Below are 23,365 nucleotides of genomic sequence, written 5' to 3' on the forward strand. Positions count from 1 at the left end.
TCATGGGCATTTTTGTATTTTTATTATTATTATTATATAAACATTTATATGTATTTATTTTTCGTAGATATACTTGGCTCAAAAATATTTTATCTACTGTTTTGGAAAGGCGAAAATATTTTTTAGCATAATTATTTGTAATTTATTTAATAAATTGAATGCCTGGAAATGGAATGGAATTTCATTCATCAAAAGTTGGGAATTATTTTTTTTGTGCCTAAAATGTAAATTTTCATTCATTTTAATGTCATCAGCTTAAATATTTGTGCCATTCTGAGTATTTGTGACCTTAATAAATTAATTAATTAGGATTAATAATGAAATAATTAGGATTTTTGATTTCTGAAGGATCATGTGACACTGAAGACTGAAGTAATGATGCAGGAAATTCAGCTTTGGTCACAAGAATAAACTATACAGTATTTCAAAATATATTACAATAAAAAACTTAAATTGTAAAAATATTTCACAATATTACTTTTTGCTGTATTTTTGGTCAAATGTGGCCTTGGTGACTAATAGGAGAGAGAATAATAATAAAAGACTTATGTAACTGTATGTAACAATTGTTTTCCCTATTTTTTTATTTTTATTAATGCTTGTTTGCATATTAATGAATATCTCAGGCCTGAAAAATAATTCTGCTTGTCATCTCCAGGTTGCATTGCTGTAAAATTCATCTCAAATCAAATGGGCCGGAAAGCAGTGACCTTTTGATCAGTAATACACAGTCACTGGTGAAATACTAGCTGTTCATTTGCACTGAGAGATTGATTACTGGGCAGCTTTTCTCTTTTACTGCATCTCTTGCCTGGCTTGTGAATGTTTTCTGTATAAGATGCTGTGTTTTGGTATGCTGTGTGTGTGTGTGTGTGTGCGTGCGTGCGTGCGTGTGTGACCGGTCATGCCCCCTGCGGAGTCTCCTCCTCCTGTCACTCGGGACGTCCCGTGTGTCCTGACCCCTCCCCTCCTCTCCTGTGAGGATCAGTGGCTGTGAATGAGCGTGTCGCAGTCCTTCTCAAACACAATGACCCAACTCAACTGAGGTGAGTGGACAGTGTTTGCTCCTGCATGTGGCTTTATATCCTATTACTTATCATTTGCTACCCTTGTCTGTCTGCTTGTTTAATAACACGTTTATCTATTTATCTGTCTGTCTATCTACTAATTTATTTTATAATTTATGTATTATTTGAATTTTTTAAATGTGTAATTATTCTATATCTTCCTTACAAAGTAGCACTAATGATGGTGATAGTATCAGATACTACAGTAAATATTGGATAATTACCATATTTATGTATCGTGGTATTTAAATACAACTCCAAGTCAAGGTGCATAAAAGAAAACTGCTAATTTCCTTGTACGTGTCCAAAAAGCACGGTACTTTTTTGTTAATACAAGTGTTATTTTAGTATTATTGAGATACTGATGTCATTTTATTAATATTTTATTTTTCCATTTTCATTTTAACTATAGGTAAAATTTTAGTCATGTTGTTGTGTTTTTCTGGTCATCATAGTTTTTAGTATCTCTATTATATATATATATTAGTGCGGTCAAATGATTAATCACATCCAAAATATAAGTTTTTGTTCACATAATATATGTGTGTATACTGTGTATATTTATATATGTATATATAAATACAAACACATGCATGTATATATTTAAGAAAAATGTTATGTTTATATATTAAATATAGTTATATATAATATAAAATATAAGAATATAAATATATAGATCTATATACATGTAAATATTTTCAAAATATATACTGTATGTGTGTGTATCTATATATACATAAGTATACACCGTACACACAGATATATTATGTAAATAAAAACTTTTATTTTGGATGCGATTAATCGTTTGACAGCACTAATATATATATATATATACACACACACACACATTATAATGTAATTTAAAATCATTTTAATTTCAGTGTTAGTTAAAGTTATTCTTGAATATCTATTTAAATCTCTCTCTATGCATACATTTTTTTCCCCATTTACCGTTTTATTTATTTGAAGTAATAAAAATATTTTTCATTGTTTTAGTTCTAGTTGTGGTTAACTATAATAACCCTGGTTAGTGAATATATGCCAGTAAATCTGTGAATAGCATGATAGAGCTCTAGTAATTACATGTCATTTATTTATTATTTTTTACATAAAACTGCATTATTCTCAAAGCATCATATCCTTGGATTCTCCATCACAGCCTTTACACAGTTTTCTATATATTAGTTGAACAGAAATTAGCTGTTTTCAGTGTAATTGGAGGAATGCTAAATTACAGTATCTTCTCAAGGACGAGATGCAGATTTTGAGCGTTGCATGTTTTTCTTGTATTTCAGCGTTTAGTTCGTCCTCTGGCCTGTCAGATTTTGCCCTCCGAATGAGTTTTTTGCCAAAAAGTGACAGAAACGTCTAATTAATAATGCATTGATATTTGAAGCCAGTAATCAGAGTATAGAGTGTTCCTTTGTGTTAAAAACTCATTAATTAACTGGTTAAATGCATTAACAGTGAAACATAAATCTTCAGATGAGCTGTGGATGACTTATTAGTACTTGATAGGTATTTTGGGCTTGAAGATTTTTGTTTGGCCGCTTGAATCTGTGCTGTCATTGGTCAGGACAGGAATCAGAGCGGATTCCTGTGGATTTTGGACTAAGAACATCTTAATTTGGTCTGATCCTTACTCTACATGTTAGTCGAGCACGTTTTTAAACATATCCTTTGCTCAAAGTAAGAGGGCCTTCGTCTCAATTTATGTTAATGACAGAAAGATTGATTTTATAGGAAGCTTTCAACATGTTTTTGCATCAGTCGTGAAATGCAGACAGCTTTTATGTCTGAAGGTCAGAGTTTGAAATAATTACTTGATTAGTCAAGTGGATTCGTGTTGATTAGTCTTGATTAATTGGCTCAGGTGACATCGTTGTAGTGGTTTTAATGGCTGTAACAACACTGATGTAATCAGAGACGTTCACACGTTTAGAAAAATAATACAAACTCCTCATTCAAGTGTAAAATTCTAAAACTGAATATCTAAAATTGTCAAATATTATGTGTGTTATTTATTTATTGGAACCATGGCATTATGGTAATGGTATTATTGGTATGTTTTTGGACATATGTAACATGGAAATTAATTTATTTACTTAATAGTTTTATTGTTGTGTTTTTTGGGCATTGATATTTTTTAACATGTGAACACTGTGGTTAATGAATATGGGCATCATTCAGTACTGTGGTGCCATGCTATTTAATATCATCTCAGTACTTCTGTGAGGGAAATTAGAAGAAATGTGTTTCAACACACAGACTCGTCCTATTTTTATTAGTCTGTTTAGCCTGTATCCCGGCTCTCCCTCCTGTCCCTTGCATCCAGACCGTGCAGTCTTTATTCCCAGACGTCAGCTGGTTTAATTAGACAGTAAAATATTAATGTCTATTCTGCTCATTCATCCTGCTTGAGCTGCGTGTCCAGCTAGAACTTCACCAGAGGTCTGGAGCAGGGTTTATTAGAGTTAAAGCCATAAAAAATTGTGGTTAGTTGAAATAAAATAAATGATCATTTAAATTAAATATTTTTAAAAAACTTAAACTAATTTAATAAAAAAATACAAGTATAAAAATTATTTACAAAATACATTAAAACGACAAATACACAACTAAAATTATGTTAAAAATTAATAAATAAAATGACAACAATGTACACCTACAATTAAAATAAAAGAAGATAATGCAAAAAATAATTTAAAATAATAAAAACCAAAAGATTGTCTCAATAACACAGCATAAGTTCATGCATCTGGAGAGCACAGAACACATTTCGATTGTTGGATGGTATTTGAAGAGTAATATTGTAAAATTGTTTGTGAAGATGTCTGAAGGAGCTCATGTTCATCAGGAGGTCACAGGTCAGCCGCTGTCAAAGGGAAGTGAAATAGAGGAAACGTGAGGCAGGTCGTTCACGGCTGAATAATTTAGCATGGGAATGTTTACCGCTGCTGTTGTCTTGTTTTCTTTAATCTGCAGCTCTTGCTTTGTGTCCCATTGAATAACAGTTATTACATCAGCATGACTGCATTAAATCACCAAACACACGCCGGAGCGAATGACTTCATGAGAGTCTGATAGCATTTGATAAACACTAAATATTAACATTCAATGTAATGTGCAAGGCAAAAACTCTACATTAGTAGCTGACATGAAATATTAGCCAGGAACTTCATGTTGCACTTTAAGTATTTTTCTAATTCTTCTTCTTATTATTTTTTTTAATTAGGGTTGTAAAATGATGAATCACGCATTCAAAATTAGTTTATGATTACATAGTATATGTGTGTGTACTGTGTATATTTATTATTGTATGTATATATAAATACACACACATGCTTGTACAGTATATATGAATGAAAATGTTAATTTATATATAAAATATTTATATTTGTATATAATATAAATTATATGCATGTATAAATATATATATATATATACATTCAAATATTTTTTAAATATATACATGCATGAGTGTGTATTTCTATATACATAATAAATATACACAGTACACACACATATACTCATAATCACAACTAATTGATTTGTAGCCCTATTGTTTAAAACATTATAACATGCAGGCTAATGACATCATATTCCGGCAACTAAAGGCTTCTTGCAATATTTGTAAATTTTGGTCATATTTGTATAATAATACAACTTTAGGTGTTTTATTGTACAAATATGACCAAAAATGACTAAAAGCAACCTAATCAACCTAAAGTTGATTATAAATGTTGAGAAATGTAACTGATTTGGGTTACAAATATATATCAAAGTAAAATAAAAAGAAGTAAAAAAAACAACAACTAGTATTTACAAAAAACAAAACAAACAAATAAAAAAAATATATATATATATGTAGTGTAAATGATTTATTATTAAGTTCTTGTCAAGAGTGTAATAAATGCATGTGTTATTTATGGTGCTCAATACTCATCAAGTGCATGTGTTTCTCAGGTCACATGACATTCAGACAGATTTGTTTGTTTTGATTATGTTAATGTAATAAGCAAACTGTGTGAGTGTGTTGTGCAGAACTAATAATCTTTCTCTCTCTGTGTGTGCGTGTGTGCGTGTGTGTGCGTGTGTGCGTGTGCGCGTGTGCGCGTGTGCGTGTGTGCGTGTGTGTGTGTGTGTGTCAGTCAGGATTTGGTGTGGAAACGTCTGATGTCCAGGAGGAAGTCATGGTCATTCTACAGCAGGTACACACTCATCATTCACTCCAGAAAACACGCTTATGTCTTCATAAACACTCAGTGTATCACGATCCACAGGACCACTGAAATCTGACCACATGCGTCATACTATCTACTATTTAGTTGCAAATCCTTTGCTTTCAATAACTGCATCAAGCCTGTGACCCATTGACATCACCAAACTTTAGCATTCTTCTTTTGTGATGCTTTTCCAGGCTTTCACCGCAGCCTCTTTCAGTTTTGGGGGGTTACTCCCTTCAGTCTCTTCTTTAGCAGGTAAAATGCATCCTCTACAGGGTTTAAGTGTGGAGATTGACTTGGCCAGTCTAAAACCTGCCACTTCTTGCCCCTGATGAACTCCTGTGTTGTTTTGGCACTATGTTTTGGGTCATTATCTTGCTGCATGATGAAGGATCTCCCAATCAGTTTGGTTGCATCTTTCTCTAAATTATCAGACAAAATATTTCTGTAGACTTCTGAGTTAATTTTGCTGCTGCCATCATGTGTTACATCATTAATGAAGATTAATGAGCCTGTCCCAGAAGAAGCGATGAAAGCCCAAGCCATTACATTACTTGTGTAATGTGTACTATAATGTACACCTGTGTACTCTGTGTTTCAGATGAGCTTGTGTGTTTGGGATGATGATCAGATCCTTTCTTTCTCCAAACTTTAGCCTTTCCATCACTTTGGTCCATAAAATCAGTCCATAAAACCTTATCCCAGAATTTTTGAGGCTCGTCTCCTATTCTTCTTGCTAATGAGTGGTTTGCATCTTCTGGTGTAGCCTCTGTGCTTGTGTTCATGAAGTCTTCTGCGAACAGTAGATTGTGATACCTTCACTCCTGCCCTCTGGAGGTTGTTGCTGATGTCACTAACAGTTGTTTTAGGGTCTTTCTTTACAGCTGTCACAATGTTTCTGTCATCAACTGCAGATGTTTTCCTTGATCTACCCGTTTGAGGTGTACTTAGTACACCAGTGGTTTCTTTCTTCCTCAGGAGATTAATGGTTGTACTTGCTATTGCCAGTGTTTGTGCAATGGTTTGATTGATTTTTCATCTTCTCTCAGCTTCACAATTGCTGGTTTTTCACCCATAGACACCTCTCTGGTTTTCATGTTGGTTACACGTCTAACTAACTATAAATGCAGTCTGCACGGATCGGAAACTGAGCGCAGACATTGAGTGCTGTTCATTGTTTGAATAATCAACTAATAGGACACACCAGGGCAACAAAACACACCTGTCAGTCACATGTTACAATACTTTTGGTACATGAAAAATGGGTGGGTTCAAACAAAAGGTGCTATCTTCTAAGTTGTGTATCAGATCCAGATGAAAATACCTGTAAATAAAAGCTGAAATGTTAATCTCTCATCTTATATTCATCTTTTGATGTCAAACCCAAATGTTTTCAGTCTACAGCAAAAATAAAGGAATTGGCCTCACTGTTCCAATACTTTTGGAGGGCACTGTATATAAATATATATATAAAAGACCTCTAACACCAGCTTTCTCTATTTCTATTCTATCTATCTGTTTTATTTTGAACTATTATATAATTAACAAAAAAAAAAACCTTGCTACTTTAAAAATGCATATTACTAATCAAAAATGAAGTTTTGATATATTTACGGTAGGAAGTTTACAAAATATCTTCATGGAACATGATCTTTGCTTAATATCCTAATGATTTTTGGCATAAAAGAAAAATCTATAATTTTGACCCATACAATGTATTGTTGGCTATTGCTACAAATATACCCCAGCGACTGAAGACTGGTTTTGTGCTGCAGGGTCACATATGGTATTTGATAAGTAGTGTTGTGTGTGTTGTTCTGTAGAGGTCAGTGGTTTGGCATTGACTCCAGAAATAAAGCTGCTTCTGCAGAGCGGAGAACAGAAATGCTGTTAACTCATTATGTCTAATCTGATCTGGGTCCAGTACTACATACTGTGCACTAACCTTTAACCTCGTTACGATGTCAGTCTGCATTGTTGTGCAGGTAGTTTTTTCCTTTTATCTCGTTTATTTGTTCATCGGTGCTCCTCTGACAAAGGAAGTTGTTGCGGGTGGAGTTGAGTCTGTTGTTTTCTACGCTGCTCGTTGTTGCTGAAGACCCTCTAATGTTGTGATGAATGAGAGATGATGTATAAATATAATATAATATATATATAGTTGCTGTATAAACACAAACATAAACGTTTTGAGTAACAATAAAGTTTATATTTATATATATCACATTAGAAACCAGCTGTTTACAAAAAAAGAATTTTTCTTATAAAATCCATCCAGCATATCTAGATTTTAAATATATTATTGGCAAATTAATGCCTTTAAGCTCAATTTAAACCAAAGAAATTCATGAAACATGAACATTTTTTAAGAAAATTGAAAACAGTAACAAATAAATGCATGAATGAATAAACAAACACATAAACAATTCTGTGTATATAATTAAATAAAATAATTATATTGAATGAAATATAAATAATAACAATAAAATAAATTAAAATAAAACAATAATAACAACAATTAATATGATTATATTCATGTCAGTTTCAAATAAATAAATATGTAATAATTAAACAAATCAATGAATTATGTCCGAATGAATAAATAATATATTTTTTAAATGTTTGAATAAATATGTATTTAAAAATAAACAAATAAATGTTTTAATCAGTTGTCTATTGTTTTGGCTAAAATAAAAATGTAATTAATAAATTGTATTTACATACAAAAGCACTGCTAAAGAAAACAAGCATTTTTTAATAATTGGACTGAAAATGTTATTTAATTTTACTTTATTTATAGACTTCATAAGAACATCTCTGTGTGACAACTAGCCCCAGTCTTACTGTTTTATAGAATAATTATTTGCAATATGTCTGTTCAAATGCTTCATTGTTTAGTTTGCTCTACATGCTTTAACATCTACAAATATACATCCAGCATGTGCCGTTTACTTGCAAACACGACTGAAGTATGGAGGGTTATTGCAGGTTATTAGTTTGTCTTGCTGCTCCGTCGGCTCTGAGTCTGATGAACTCTGCTCTCATCGGCTTTCTGTGCCTCTAATCGCTGCTGACAGGCCCTCATTTTCAGGAGCGGGATGTGCTCATAGATTCACAGGGGTAAGACTCGGATCCGGCCCCGAGGAACGTTAAAGAGACTGAAGCGAGAGGTTAGCGCTGACAGGACAGTGGCTTTGAATGGGTTTCTGTGGAGATGGAGGGAGCCAAAGCACAGGGACGGGATGTGAAAACACGCAGGCTGAGTTACAGATATCCCACATTAGTACAGGTAAAGCTGGCTTTGGTTTGGTGGCAAATAAGACATTTAATTAGCTGAGGTGCACATATGTATTATTCCATAAGAGCTGAAGCGGAAAGCATTTACTGGTGATGCTTCACCACAAAATTAAAGGGAAAAATTAAAATTAGATTTTGCATGAAGAAAGTGAAGCTTGTTTTTGTACAGATATAAATCAAATAATAATTTTTGAATGGTAAAAATGTGTCTGTTAAAAATACATGAAATTACACACACACACACACACACACACACACAATTACTCAATATTAGCTTGCATTTTGAACATTTTAAATTATATTAACTTTTTTTTAATTATATGTTACAAAGTAAGATACTATACTATAGTATTATATAATATACTATAGTATTTATTAAGATTTTTTTATTATTTTTATAAGTATTATTTTTGTATTTTTAGTTTTCATTTTAGTAGTTTTAGTAATTTTCTTATGTGCTTTTGTCTTTATTAAATTTTATTTAGCTTTCATTTATTTTTATTTTGCTTTTGGTTTTTAGTTTTAGATTTTAGTACTTAAACTTGAGGCTATTTTATTTTTTGTTAGTTGCCAAGACAAAATTTTTTAAGTTTTTAAGTTAAGATTTTCATTTAGTAATTAGGTTTTATTTCAGCTTTATTTCAATTAGTGAAAACAAATTTTTAAAATAGCTTTAGTTAACAATAACAACACTGATTTTTACCATCTTTTTTCTGGCTCTTAATTAATTTGCATTAATTGATGAATGCATTCCAGTCTGAGGTGCATGTTCCAGTCCTTTAAGCTCCATCCAATGACATCATCCGTTTCATTCTCCGCCCACTGGAAGATAATTAAAAGTGGGCGGAGCCAGCAGAGCTCTGTGAGTGCAGTCATGCAGAGAATCATCTCAGATCCTGCATAATAACCCATGCTTTACATAAATATGTGCTTTACTTCTCCACTCTTTCAGAATAACTGCCAGTGAGGAGAGTGTTTTATGGTTTAAAAATTTTAATTGCTTTGGCATGTCTCGTGAATATTATGTTGTAATGTCTCAGTTTGGCAATGAGACTGTCCTCTGAGGCGGAAAATTAGTTTTGCATGAGTTTTAATGACGGTTGCAGTGAAATACCAGCTGTCCTATAGTATACATGCAATTCCTGTCCTTGTATGACCTTTGTCTTATTTAGTCATTTAAATGCTAATGAATACCAGTCCATACCTAGTTTTAAATTTCATGCCAATATTAAATAATTTCAAGACTTCATGGTTTACTGTTACAAGCTAAGAATCACTGTTACTACTGTTCATATTCAGGATTAGTTTGGTGCATGCTTTTTTCATTTTTCTTTTTAGAAGTGCATTTTATTTCATTTTTTTATACTAAAAAATGAACCAACCACCAAGCAATGGGACATGCAAACACATTTTGCACACGTTTTGCATCAACTTTTTATTGTCTTTCAAATATGAACAAAATAACATCATTGGAACAAACAAACAATCAAGGAAGAAGGAATAACAGACATATTGCCAATAATTTGACAATCAGACAAGAAAGAAAGAAAGAAAGAAGCAAAAAAGTAGGATAAAATAAATCTAAATAAATAAACAAATACATACAAGGGTTACATTATAAAATCATTCCTTTATATAATTCAATAAAAATGTTGCCAGGCATCAATGGTAGAAATCTCTTAAAGAATATTAAAATCTAGTTGATCTTTATAATGCTTTGGAAAACTAATTCTTAATGTTTTTAACTCGCCTCAATTCACAAATTCACAATACTTTCTTTTTGCAAGGCACATGCATGCAACATTAGAACAATATGTGTCCCTGCAGCACTAAAGCAGTCATGAGTAACACAGGTATATTTGTAGCAATAACCAACAATACATTGTATGGATCAAAATTATACATTTTTCTTTTATGCTAAAAATCATTGGGGTATTAAGTAAAGATATTTTGTAAATTTCCTACAGTAAATACATCAAAACTTATTTTTTGATTAGTAATATGCATTGCTAAGAACTTCATTTGAACAACTTTAAAGCAGATTTTTTTTTTGCACTCTTAGATTCCAGATTTTCAAATAGTTTTATCTCGGCCAAATATTCTCAAATCCTAACAAACCAAATCCATCAATGGAAAGATTATTTATTCAGCTTTCAGATGATGTATGAATATCATACTCTTATGGTTTTGTGGTCCAGGGCCACATATGACCTGTTGTTGCCAAAAGGTGGCGCTCTTACATGCAGACATGGGCTCTCATTAACTCAATGGGGTTTGATCAACATTCTCACTAAGTTATAGGTTTAATAGTTTTGTTTATTTTTGAAGTGTTGCATTTGTATGAGTGCTGCGGCTCACTAATGTCTCTCAGATGAGGTTTCAGAGTGTTTTGACACACATTCATCATGTATTTGTCCCTCTTTGTAAGCAGTAACTGTAGCACGGCTGTATTGTTTGTGGTGATAATGCATAGATATAACTATGTGTCACTCGTGTTGTTACTGCACTTGCTGAATAATTGACCTGTGCTGAGTCTCAGTCTCACACCTCACCTGTACGGATACAAGTGTCCACCGCTGTCTCTCGAGTTTTGAACGGTTTAATAGAAGAAGTGCTCATATCTACAGCAGGGGTGTTTAATTAGAGCTCCAGTTTCCAGATGTGACCCTGGACAACAAAACCAGTTATAAGGGTCAATTTTTTAATTAAGTTTAAATAAGCTTTCCATTGATGTATGGTTTGTTATGACAGGACAATATTTGTCTGAGATACAACTATTTGAAAATCTGGAATCTGAGGGTGCAAAAAAATCTAAATATTAAGAAAATCTCCTTTAAAGTTGTTCAAATGAAGTTCTTAGCAATGCATATTACTAATCAATAATGAAGTTTTCATATATTTACAGTAGGAAATTTTCGAAATGTCCTCATGGAACATGATCTTTATTTAATATCCTAACAATTTTTAGCATAAAAGAGAAATGTATCATTTTGATCCATACAATGTATTGTTGTCTATACCTGTGTTACTGATGACTGCTTCTGTGCTGCAGGCACACGGATGATCTGAACAATCACAGCTTTGTTTCAGGAGTCCATATGTTGTGTCACAATGACATTTCAGGCTCATTCAATGCAGTTTTTTCAAATCTGTCTCTCAAAGACTGTCAATTATAGAATTACAAATGATTAAAAAATACCTTGTGAGGAAAAGTTTCTTGTTCAGTGATGAAAATCTAGATGGACTATATAAATTTGACTAGATAAACACAACATCATTTATCTGATTTATTATTTTCTGTGATTGAAGATGATTCATATGTGAGTAGCCACACCATACTAAGATTTGTTTGTGTTTTTGAAAGAAGTCTCTTCTGCTCACCAAGGCTGCATTTAATTTTTTTATAAAAATACAGTAAAATTGTGACATATTTTTAGAATTCCGAATAGCTGTTTTCTATGTGAATATGTGTTAAACTGTAATTTATTTCTGTGATCAAAGCTGTATTTTCAGCATCATTACTCCAGTCTTCAGTGTCACATGATCTTCAGAAATCATTCTAATATGCAAAGAAACATTTTTGATTATTAGCGATGCTGAATATTTTTGTAAACTATGATACTTTGAAATTTTTCAGGATTTACAGATGAATAGAAAGTTCAAAAGAACAGCATTTATTTTAAATAGAAAATTTTTGCAACATTATAAATGTCTTTACTGTCACTTTTGATCAATTTAATGCGTCCTTACTGAATAAAAAGTATTTATTTATTTTATTTTTTTAAACACTTTTGTACCACTTCTGAATAACAATTTATTTTTTATGACTATTATGCTTTGACAATATAAGAGAAGTTATTTTCAGTCTGATAGGAACCGATATTGTTTGGTGACCTTTGACCTAAAGCATTTCTGCACTCACACTTACAAGTCTTGCTTTTAGATGAATACTCAAGCACATTTCTTTCCAAGAGTGTTTTATCCTAGGAGGTTTGATACAGAAGGACAGCGAGGAGGAGTGAGTGAACAATGCAGTTGTTGTCTTGGCATGTATTATTGATCTGTGTGTGGTTGCTAGGATTGTATCAGACGTGACAGCTGCAGCCAAACGGTGTTGGGTTCTCCCTCTACCTGGATTGATTTGCCTTCGAGGATATTTAGTTAATTAAAAAGCTCCATATTATCAGGGGATAGAGGGATACTCCTCACGGGCCTCACACACACACACACACACACACACACACAGAGAGCAGCATGAGGAGTTACAGTCAGGAGTGATGAAACTAGCTTAGACAAAGTGAATGCAAAGGAGCGGAGCCATAAATCCAGAGAGGAATGATCCGGCTTTGGGCCTCAGGTTTGGTGTCCTGAGGAGGTCTGTGTGCTTCAGCATTGCTGGTATTTTGCAGTATCCCGGGTCTCTGAAGGGCTGGATGCTGAGGAAGTGTGTGTGTTTGGCGGTGTGTGTCGGATGCAGGATTATCGTTTGCATGGACTGGGGATTGATGTGAGGATGTACAAGCGTCGGGATTACGTCGAACTCTACGAGAAGGATCAGGCAAAGTGGGCCTTACTACGAAATGTCAACACTGTGGTCAAACACACCACTCTGTTACCGGTACGATGTGTGTGTGTGTGTGCGTGTGTGTGTGGGGTAGAGAGAGAGAGTTGCCAGTTACCTGTAAATACTTACCTGTCATTTGATTTGGAGAAATTGTCTTTTGTAGCTCTTGTTGGAGCTATTTCAAGAATTATTTTGGTGCATTTTTTACATTTTAATTAATTTGGGGCAAACACTGCATCATCCCCATGATTCCTCGATTCAAGTCTTGTTTTTTTGTTGAATTGCAAGTTTTAGACTGAGTAACTGATCAGTTTAACAGACCTGAATATATACAGTCAAACCAAAAATTTCATCGGACACCTTCAACATTTCTCACATGATCACAGTTTATTCACTATCGTTTAGAAGATGGTAATCAAACATGATGACGAGCTCAAGAGTTAAACTGTCAGAACAAATTCATCTTGATAATGTCAGATAACAAAACATGATCAGGCCAAAGTGTCAAATCTAATTTTTGGTCCCAGATTTGTTATCAGTTTTACTGGTAGTCCACTGTATGAAGAATTTTTGGGTGTAATATATCACAGTTTACTTTAGTTTGCTATCCTCACTTATATAAATGAACTATAGTGTCCTGCACCCACTATTAACAAAATATAAAAAATTATATCTGGTGTCTGAATCATTTTTGGTTTGACTACATATATATACTGTGTGTGTGTGTGTGTGTCTATATATATATATATATATAATAGCATATAAAGTTGAAGCCAAAAGTTTACATCCCCCTTGCAGAATCAGCAAAATAAGAGGTATCATTCAAAATGCATGTTATTGTTTATTTAGTACTGACCTGAATAAGATATTTACATATAGTCCACAAGAGTTGAATTTATAAAAATGACCCCGTTCAAAAGTTTACATCCCCTTGATTCTTAATATTGTGTCGTTTCCTGAATGTGTTTTTTGTTTAGTGATAGTTGATCATGAGTCCCTTGTTTGTCCTGAACAGTTAAACTCTCTGCTGTTCTTCAGAAAAATCCTTCAGCTCCCACACATTCTTTGGTTTTCCAGCATTTTTGTGTATTTGAACCCTTTCCAACAATGACTGTATGATTTTGAGATTCATCTTTCCACACCGAGGACAACTGAGGGACTCATATGCAACTATTACAGAAGATTCAAACACTCACTGATGCTCCAGAAGGAAAAACCATGCATTAAGAGCCTTTGAACAGAATGAAGATGTGTACCTTTTTCTTATTTTGCCTGAATATCATTTTTTTTTCATTTAGTACTGCCCTTCAGAAACTACAGAGGATCCTTTTATGTTTCCCAAAAGACAAAATAAGTTAAATTTACCCTGATCTTCAAATTAAAAAAAGTTTTCACCTTAAGAATTAAGAGTGATTATTTTACTTATTAGAAATAATTTATAAAATAATGATTTTATTCAGGTTCACTAATTTGATAAGTTACTCAATACCATTTTAAGTGAATAGGCCTAAATATATGTATAAGTAATAGCTCTTTAGATAAAAGTGTCTAGTAAATGCATGAATGTAGATGTTGTTGAGAGGCTTGTGCTTATGCTGCATTCACCTAATTACTGTAATTTCGAGATGACAACACATGACGTTCTACACGCTCACACCCTTGGACTCGGAACCATCTCTCTATCAATGCCTGAACATAGTGCCTAATGAATCTGAGGTGGTCAGGTGCTACAAGTTGTAGCTCAGAAAAGTCCCAGTTGTCTCAAGCGTCAGTATTCCTTGAGGATATTTTGGAGTTCCCAGTCTCTAAACACTTTACCTTATTTTAATTTAACGATGATTCATCATTTAATATTTGCACTAATTTGGCTTCTAAGAAAGTTATATTTGCTATAAAGAGACTAATGTCATTGTATTTATTTTATATACTTATCTATTTGTATATAGATATTATATTGCAATTGTATATAGTTTTAAATATAATGTTTGTTTTATGTACTTGAGTACATATATGTGCTACTTGGCATATAGCAAAGCAAAGTGTGCATTTTGTGTAAAAAATGAAAGAATTTTTTTTTTGTAATTATGAGTTCGACGAGGACGTTAAGGCTTTTAAGATACATGTTGGTATCTTATAATTACGATATAGTGTGAACACACATTAAGTGATCAGGGTCAAAGGTCACACTGATGATGTCAGCGTCTCACGGTGATGTCAGATTAATGTCATTCACAAATAAAGAATGAATAATGAACAGTGTTGGGGGTAACGCATTACAATTAATGTGAGTTACGTAATCAGATTACTGTTTTCAAGTAGGCCTAACTAGTAAAGTAACGCATTACTTTTTAATTTAGGAGGAAATATTTGAGTTACTTTTCCAAATAAGTAAGTCCAGTTACTTTGTTTCTCATGTATTGAGTGACAGCTCTGGTGTTGAGAGAAATCAGGAGTAAGTGCAGAGCGTACTTACTGTACTTAGACTAAATATGAACATGTATTTACTCATCTCACCTGCACTAAAACACCTTTCCTCAAAATCAATAAAAGCCTTCAAATGCAAACTCAGAATATTATGCAAATCTACAATAATTAAATATGTTAAATAAGACAAATATGGTTTATTTATTTAATCCCATTTTATTATCTTTGCTGCTGACCTTTGATGATCCAATTCAGCCATACTAATAAGCAAAAATGACATATGTGTTTGATTTGAGTTATTTCTGAATAGTGCTGAACTTTCCTCTCCTGCTCATATTCTTCATGCAGTTAGTTTGAGCTGTGACTGTATATTTCCTTCAGCCTGAGGTGTATTCATTTCACTTTTGGTGTGAAAGGGCTTTTACATACAACTTTTTTATATTAAAAACAAACAAGCAAAACCTGCCCGGATTTAAAAAGTAACATAACGCATTACTTTCCATAAAAAGTAACCAAGTACCCTAATTAGTTACTTTTTTCAGTGAGTAACGCAATATTGTAATGCATTACTTTTAAAAGTAACTTGATAATGAATGATGTGTAATGGTTTCAGGGCGACTATGTCTGGCTGGACCTGAAGACGGGTCGGGAATTCGAGGTCCCGATCGGAGCTGTGGTGAAGCTCTGTGATTCTGGTCAGATCCAAGTCCTGGACGATGAAGGAAATGTGCGTAATTGATCCTAACACTCATTCCTCGTCTGTTGAGCTAAAGGCTGCTCTTCTTCTGGCTGATCAGTCATGATTTCATGCAATAGTTCTTATGAAGTTGGTGTGATGTCTGTTGCATTGAATCTGTGAATCTGTATTATGTTCAGGAACACTGGATCTCTCCCCAAAATGCCACCAACATCAAGCCGATGCACCCCACCTCCATCCACGGGGTGGAGGACATGATTCGCCTGGGCGACCTGAACGAGGCGGGAATCCTCCGGAACCTTCTCATCCGCTACAGAGAACATCTCATCTATGTAAGCTCTGGTCTCTTACACTGCTGAAGACTCATGTTGTGTTATATAAGCATAACTTTAATGCAGATTTCATCAGATGTGGAGCTGCAGGCGTGTGTTGATGAACATAACATCAAGATAATATTGAGTAACTGATCAATTTAGTGGAACTGAATAAAATAATTATATAGTATATCATATTTGAATAATATATAAAATATAAAATGAATAATAATTTACATAATATATATATATATATATATATTTTGTTAATTGTATAATAATTATGCATGATTAATAATATAATTATATATAAGCATTATATTTATAATTATACATAATTATACAGTATATATGTTATTATACACACATGCACACAATTTGATAAAATAATAGCAACAATTAATAATATGTTATGTTAATAAGATAACAATTAACAGTATTATATATGTCTTATTAAATGTCAATATGTTAATATTATGTGTTATAATTGTTAATAAGTTAGTTAAAATTCTTATAATATAGCAATTAATAATATATGTTAATAATACATAATTTTATAAAACAATAATAACACAATTAATAATGCTTGCTATATATATATAGTTATTTAAAGAATCATTGAATTAATTATTAATAAAATATAAATAATAAAAATGATCAAATAACTAAAATAAAACATTATTTATTTAATATTAATATTATTATTTTAATAATATCATTATGTTATTCTACAAAAAGATACAAAATTATTATTTTATTCAGGTCCATAAATAAATATGTCGGCTACAATTATTGTATATAAATGTATTGTGTCAGAATGAAGGATTGGGATAAATAATGGGATGTTTCTGTAGTTCTTTGTGGTCATCACCAAGACAAATACGATGTGCTGCTCTTCATCAAGAGCGTTATCTGTGCTGTTTTCATCTTTATCTGCTCTGGTTTGTTCTTTCTCTGTATGAAGACTAACTGCGGTGGTCGGGTAAGTTCTCCTGCGCATGTCTGCTCGCTCTGAACCACTGTGTTTTCATTACGGTGCTCTCTCATTTCAACATGGCCGTGAAGTCTGTGGTAACGGGACACTGATACGTCCCTCTGTGACAGCAAGACGCCTCTCATGTCGTCCTCAGCCGCCGTGTCTCGTAACCCATGTGGATGTCTGTCTGTGTTGTAACCTGCAGTGTTGGGAAGGTTACTTTGGAAATGTAATAATAGGTTACAGATTACAAGTTACCCCGTTTAAAATGTAATCAGTAGTGTAAATATTTCAATGACTTTATTAAAGAAATGTAACCGATTACATTTATTACTTTTCTAATATTTTCAACTGTTAATCGCATTCAAACAAGTAAAGCAGGCAGGGAACTCATTACTGCCACTTGCAAAATCCTTCATTATTTGAATTAACATTAACATTTAGTCATTTAGCAGACGCTTTTATCCAAATGAGGACAATAGAAGCCATCAAAACCAACAAAACAGCAATGATACGCAAGTGCTATGACAAGTCTCAGTTAGCTTAATGCATGTAGAAATTGTTTTTTAATGATATAATAAATAAAAAGAAAACGGATAGAATAGTGAAAGAATAGAGTAAGTTAGAGGCCTTTTTTTGCATTTGGTTAATTGTATAATAAATAAAAAGAATAGAGAAGCTAGTGTTGGTGTTTTTTAGAGCAGTCAATGCAATTTATGAAAGAAATCAGTTAAATCTGTATATGGGTGTGTGTGGAAAAAATAAATCAGATGTAACCCCCTTTGTAATCGTTAACATTTTCATAAATAACTGTAATTTAGTTACACATTTTTTCTCGGTAACTAATAACAATTACGCTCATTTTGTAATTAAATGACGTAATTTAGTTAGATGTCACTAGTTACTTCCCAACACTGGTAACGTGAATGTGGATATCTGCATGTCCTCTATGCTCTGAACTGTCAGCGTTGCATGAATAAGTCCCTCTGGTCTGCTTCAGCTCTGTCTGTGTTCTTCACAGACATACACCGGCTCTATCTTAGTGTCTGTGAACCCGTATCAGCTGCTGCCCATCTACACGGCAGACCAGATCCGCCTCTACACCAACAAGAAGATCGGAGAAATGCCTCCACACATCTTCGCCATCGCAGACAACTGCTACTTCAACATGCAGCGCAACAACAAAGACCAGTGCTGCATCATAAGGTGTGCAAACCCATCAGAGTCTGGTAGTGTGAGCGCTGGATGGGATGACATATGTCTGGCTATCTATTATTCAGGATCTGGACTGGATATCTAAAGGTTACGGGTCCAAACTCCAGAAGACGTTTTCTTTTAGCTGCTACCACAGTGCCTTTGAGTGTTGTTATTGACCAAACGTAAAATTAAAACTATTAAAAATCTTTTTTTTTTCTTTTTTTTTTTTTTTATTGAAATGAAGCTAAAATAATATAATATAAAATAAAATATAATTATTAGATTAAATATTTTTTTTAAATTTGAAATGCCATAGCAACTGACTTAAAATAAGTGTAAAATAAGTATATATATTGTATATATATATATATATATACATTTTTTTTTTTTTTTATAATAATAATAATAATAATAATCAATAAAATAGAGTTGTTATTAGATATAATTTTTATAAAATAATAATGATTAATTATTATTATTTTATTTAATAAATAATTATTTACTTTATTGAGGTCCACAAATTTATCTGTTATTCAGTACCATTTCAAATGAATGAATTAATGAACAAGTAAATACATTCATAAATAAATATTTCTTTCTTTTTTATTTTATTCAGGTCCATTGTTCAGTACCATTTGAAATAAATAAATATTTTATTCAGGTCCACAAATTTAATCAGTTATTCAATGCCATTGCAATAAAGCTGCAATAAAATCAAACATATTTACTTAATAAAATGAAAAGTAGAAATGTTGCCTTAGCAGATAACTGAAATAAAATAAGTTTAAGCTGAAGTACAAAATGGCTAATAAAAATAAATTAAATCTAAATAGAAATGTAAAACATACTAAATAAATAAAAATGACACCGCTATTACAAAATGACACACTTGAGCTAAAATCAAAATATGAATAAAAAAGTAAATATAAGAATATCAGATAATTAAAAATCAAAACAATAACTATAATAGTATATAAATAATTCTGCAACAGCAAAAATATTCCTGTACTTTCAACTAATAGAAATGACACCGGTGGGGATCAGGATTGGCCTTCAGGTCAGGGATACAGTAGGGTTTATGGTTTATAGTTAGAGTTACAGGATCTTCCAGCGGGATTCTCCCTTACAGTGTTGAATTAAAACAAGGTTTTTATTTTCCCATCAGCGGTGAGTCTGGAGCAGGAAAAACAGAAAGCACCAAGCTGATTCTGCAGTTCTTGGCTGCTATCAGCGGGCAGCACTCCTGGATCGAGCAGCAGGTGCTGGAGGCCAATCCCATCTTAGAAGGTAAGAGAACGGAGGAGGATTGAGCTCTGAAACACATCTCTGGAGCAAACAAGCGGATTACATTCAGTTTGTTTGATGACTTTACCCAACAGCCTTCGGGAACGCTAAAACCATCCGTAACGACAACTCCAGCCGCTTCGGGAAATACATCGACATCCACTTCAACAAGAGAGGAGCCATCGAGGGAGCCAAGATCGAGCAGTACCTTCTGGAGAAATCCAGAGTGTGTCGACAGGTAGCAACAAATCATGTCATCAATTCTATTGAGTCTCAATCAGACGTCTGCTATTGAATGAAGTACAAAAATACAGTAAAATTTTGAAATATTATTACAATTTAAAACAGCTGTTTTCTATGTGAATATGTGTTAAACTGTAATTTATTTCTGTGACCTGCAGCTGTAGTTTCTGCATCATTACTCCAGTGATCAGAGTCACATGATCTTCAGAAATCATAATAATATACTGATTTACTGATCAACAAACATTTCTGATTATTATCAATGTTGAAAACAATTGTGCTGCACAATATTTTTGTGGAAACGGTCTTACATTTTATTTTTCAGGATTCACAGATGAATAGAAAGTTCAAAAGAACAGAATTTATATGAAATAGAAATCGTTTTATAAATTATAATTAAACTTTATTAATATTTTTAGTGTCATGTGATTAATTTAATGCATCCTTGATTAATAAAAGTATTTAAAAAAAAAAAATAAATAAATACTGTTCGTATGAATACTGTTACTAATACAATTATTATGATGGATTCAGGTTATATTTAACTTTATTTCCACAAAAAAATTTCTAAATATTTGAAGCGGAGATATTTTTCACAACAATTTGTCTTTCTAATTCTGTCTCATGCATAAGATGATACATTTCTCAGTTATTTATTATGTGATGTAAGAAATTAATTTTTGTCAGCTGAAATTTCTATATTATTGCAAGACAAATATCTTTAATGATCTTCACGGTAAGTGTTTGTTTAGTTAGTTTTTTGTGGAAACTGTGATACATTTTTGTTCAGAATTGATGAATAATACAAAAGAACAGATTTTATTTGAAATAGTTGAAACAATTATTCTAAATGCTTTTACTGTCATTTTTGATCAATTTAATGTGCCTCTGATGAATAAAGGTATTAATTTCTTCTATTCTATATCTGCAATGAAAACAAAATCAGTCCAAACTGCAACATTTATGTATGTTTGTATATATTTTTGTACAGATTTTTAATTGGCATCTTTTCCTCTACTCTTCCAGGCCCGTGATGAAAGAAACTACCACATTTTCTACTGTATGTTGAAGGGAATGACACCCGAGCAGAAGAAGAAGCTCGGCTTGGGTAAAGCCACAGACTACACCTACCTCTCTAGTGTGAGTAATAATGAGCTTTAGTGTTGGTCTTTAATGCTTTAATGGTCTTGCAGTACAGTATACATGCTGACACCGTACAGAGACAAGCTTTAATAGCAGACACTGGCTGGAGCAAACATGCAGAGCTGGGAGATTACGTACCAATTGTAGTCCGTTACTGATTACAGATTACATGCTCGTTTTAGGTCATGTATTTGGACTAATTTTTAAATGACTTTTTTTTTAATTAAGTTGTTTTAAACTTACCATTAAGCCGTTTTATCCCCCCCCCCCCCCCCCCCCAAATGAAAATATCCAAATAATGTGTCATTAGTAACCTTTGAAATAATCAATAATTATTTTTTGACATATTTGGAAAAAATTGTGTGAAAAATTTAGTTTTGTGGTCGAACATCTGTGTGTATATCTGTGTGTACTGAATTAACATATTGCTGCAGTCATAAATATTGTTACATATCTTAGCCCAGCTATTTTAAACAGTTTGACCACACTCTATGGTTACTATTATGCATAATAACCCTTATCCTTATACAACATTGATAGGAACACTGAGATAAAAGACAAAAAAATACAACCAATTTCAAAAATTTTACTTTTTTGTAATACATGTATATCATCACATTTTTATATTAGTGCTACCAGTATTACAACATCAATATTGTAACTTATTTGTAACATTTTAATTTAGTGCAATATTTTGTCATTGCAACATTTTAGAGTAATTTTCACTAACAACTGCAATTGGATTGATATTGTATGCCTAAGTTCACTGTTATCCCAGCGGTCACTATTGTGAGCATCAACATGTTTACTCACTCTATGACCACACGCAACAAAACTGAATATATGTGAATTCATATATTAATACTAGACACCTTAAAGATAATGTGGACCATGTCTTTATGTTAACATACTTTATGCTTTAATGCAGCCATCATCTTCTCAAAGTGCAAACAGGAAATAAACTGCTTTGTTCATGTAACAATTTGCACTAATCATGTGACACTGCACATATTTGATTGAGACCCTTTATTTGTTCCATATTCGCAGGAAGTGCACTAAAACACCAATCAGTAAGATTTTTAGAGCTTTATAAATGAAAACCTTTTTTACGGTCGTTATTGTGAGCGGCGGGATTAAATGTCATCCCATATTGATATAAAAAAGCAAAGAGAAAGAAAGAAAATGCATTCTATTTTTTTTTATGTCAGCATCATAAAATGCATTAATCATTACATTAAACCAGGTTTTCCCAAACTGGGCTTAATGTAAGAACTGCAGTGGGTTAAATAATCCAGATTACAGTTACTAAACAGCTCTGCTAACATATTAATACTTATAATCTTAACCTAGCATGTGTCTTCACTGTCTAAACTCAGGGAAACTGCACGGTTTGTGACGGTCGAGATGATCAGAAGGAATATTCAAACATCCGTTCGGCCATGAAGGTCCTGATGTTCACAGACAAGGAGAACTGGGAGATTTCCAAGCTGCTGGCTGCTATTCTGCACATGGGCAACCTCAACTATGAGGGTCAGTTTACTGACAAATGTGTCTGATAAACTCACTTTGAACAGTATGAAATAGACTTTTGTCATGCACTTTGTCTTTAGTAGTAGTGTAGTTGTGTATTTAGCAACTTCTGGTGTTGTAAACTTCCTCCTCAGCTCGCACATATGATAATTTGGACGCCTGTGAGGTCGTGCGATGCTCGGATCTCACTACAGCTGCTGTTTTATTAGAGGTATGATGCTAAATCATGATGTTATATGCGACATGGCTGAGGTTAATGGAGATTTAAATGCATTTTAGCGTAAAATTAATGCTAAATAAATATTTTAAATGAATAAACATTAGAATCTACTATGTATTGGACAGTTGAGTGTTCTTGTTAATACATACTACAAGTGTGTACAAGATTGGTAAGGTGTTAGAGCGC

The 23,365-nt window shown here is 32.8% G+C and overlaps 1 protein-coding gene across 1 annotated transcript in view; it reads left to right on the forward strand.

The window, feature by feature from the left end:
* Positions 1-13,100: 13,100 nt before the first annotated feature.
* The window catches only part of LOC306888396 (unconventional myosin-VIIa-like), a gene marked incomplete at its 5' end in the record, with an annotated part of 43,211 nt that continues 32,946 nt past the window's right edge, over positions 13,101-23,365 (forward strand). The window contains 9 exons of the mRNA XM_079446654.1: positions 13,101-13,205; positions 16,189-16,302; positions 16,452-16,604; positions 18,584-18,768; positions 19,925-20,046; positions 20,139-20,281; positions 21,313-21,426; positions 22,806-22,959; positions 23,094-23,170. Of these exons, the coding sequence (XP_079302780.1) occupies positions 13,101-13,205; positions 16,189-16,302; positions 16,452-16,604; positions 18,584-18,768; positions 19,925-20,046; positions 20,139-20,281; positions 21,313-21,426; positions 22,806-22,959; positions 23,094-23,170 (1,167 nt within the window). The remainder of the gene's footprint in view (positions 13,206-16,188; positions 16,303-16,451; positions 16,605-18,583; positions 18,769-19,924; positions 20,047-20,138; positions 20,282-21,312; positions 21,427-22,805; positions 22,960-23,093; positions 23,171-23,365) is intronic.

This window comes from Barbus barbus, assembly GCF_936440315.1.
Source record: "Barbus barbus genome assembly, chromosome: 22".
Taxonomy (NCBI): Eukaryota; Metazoa; Chordata; class Actinopteri; order Cypriniformes; family Cyprinidae; genus Barbus; species Barbus barbus.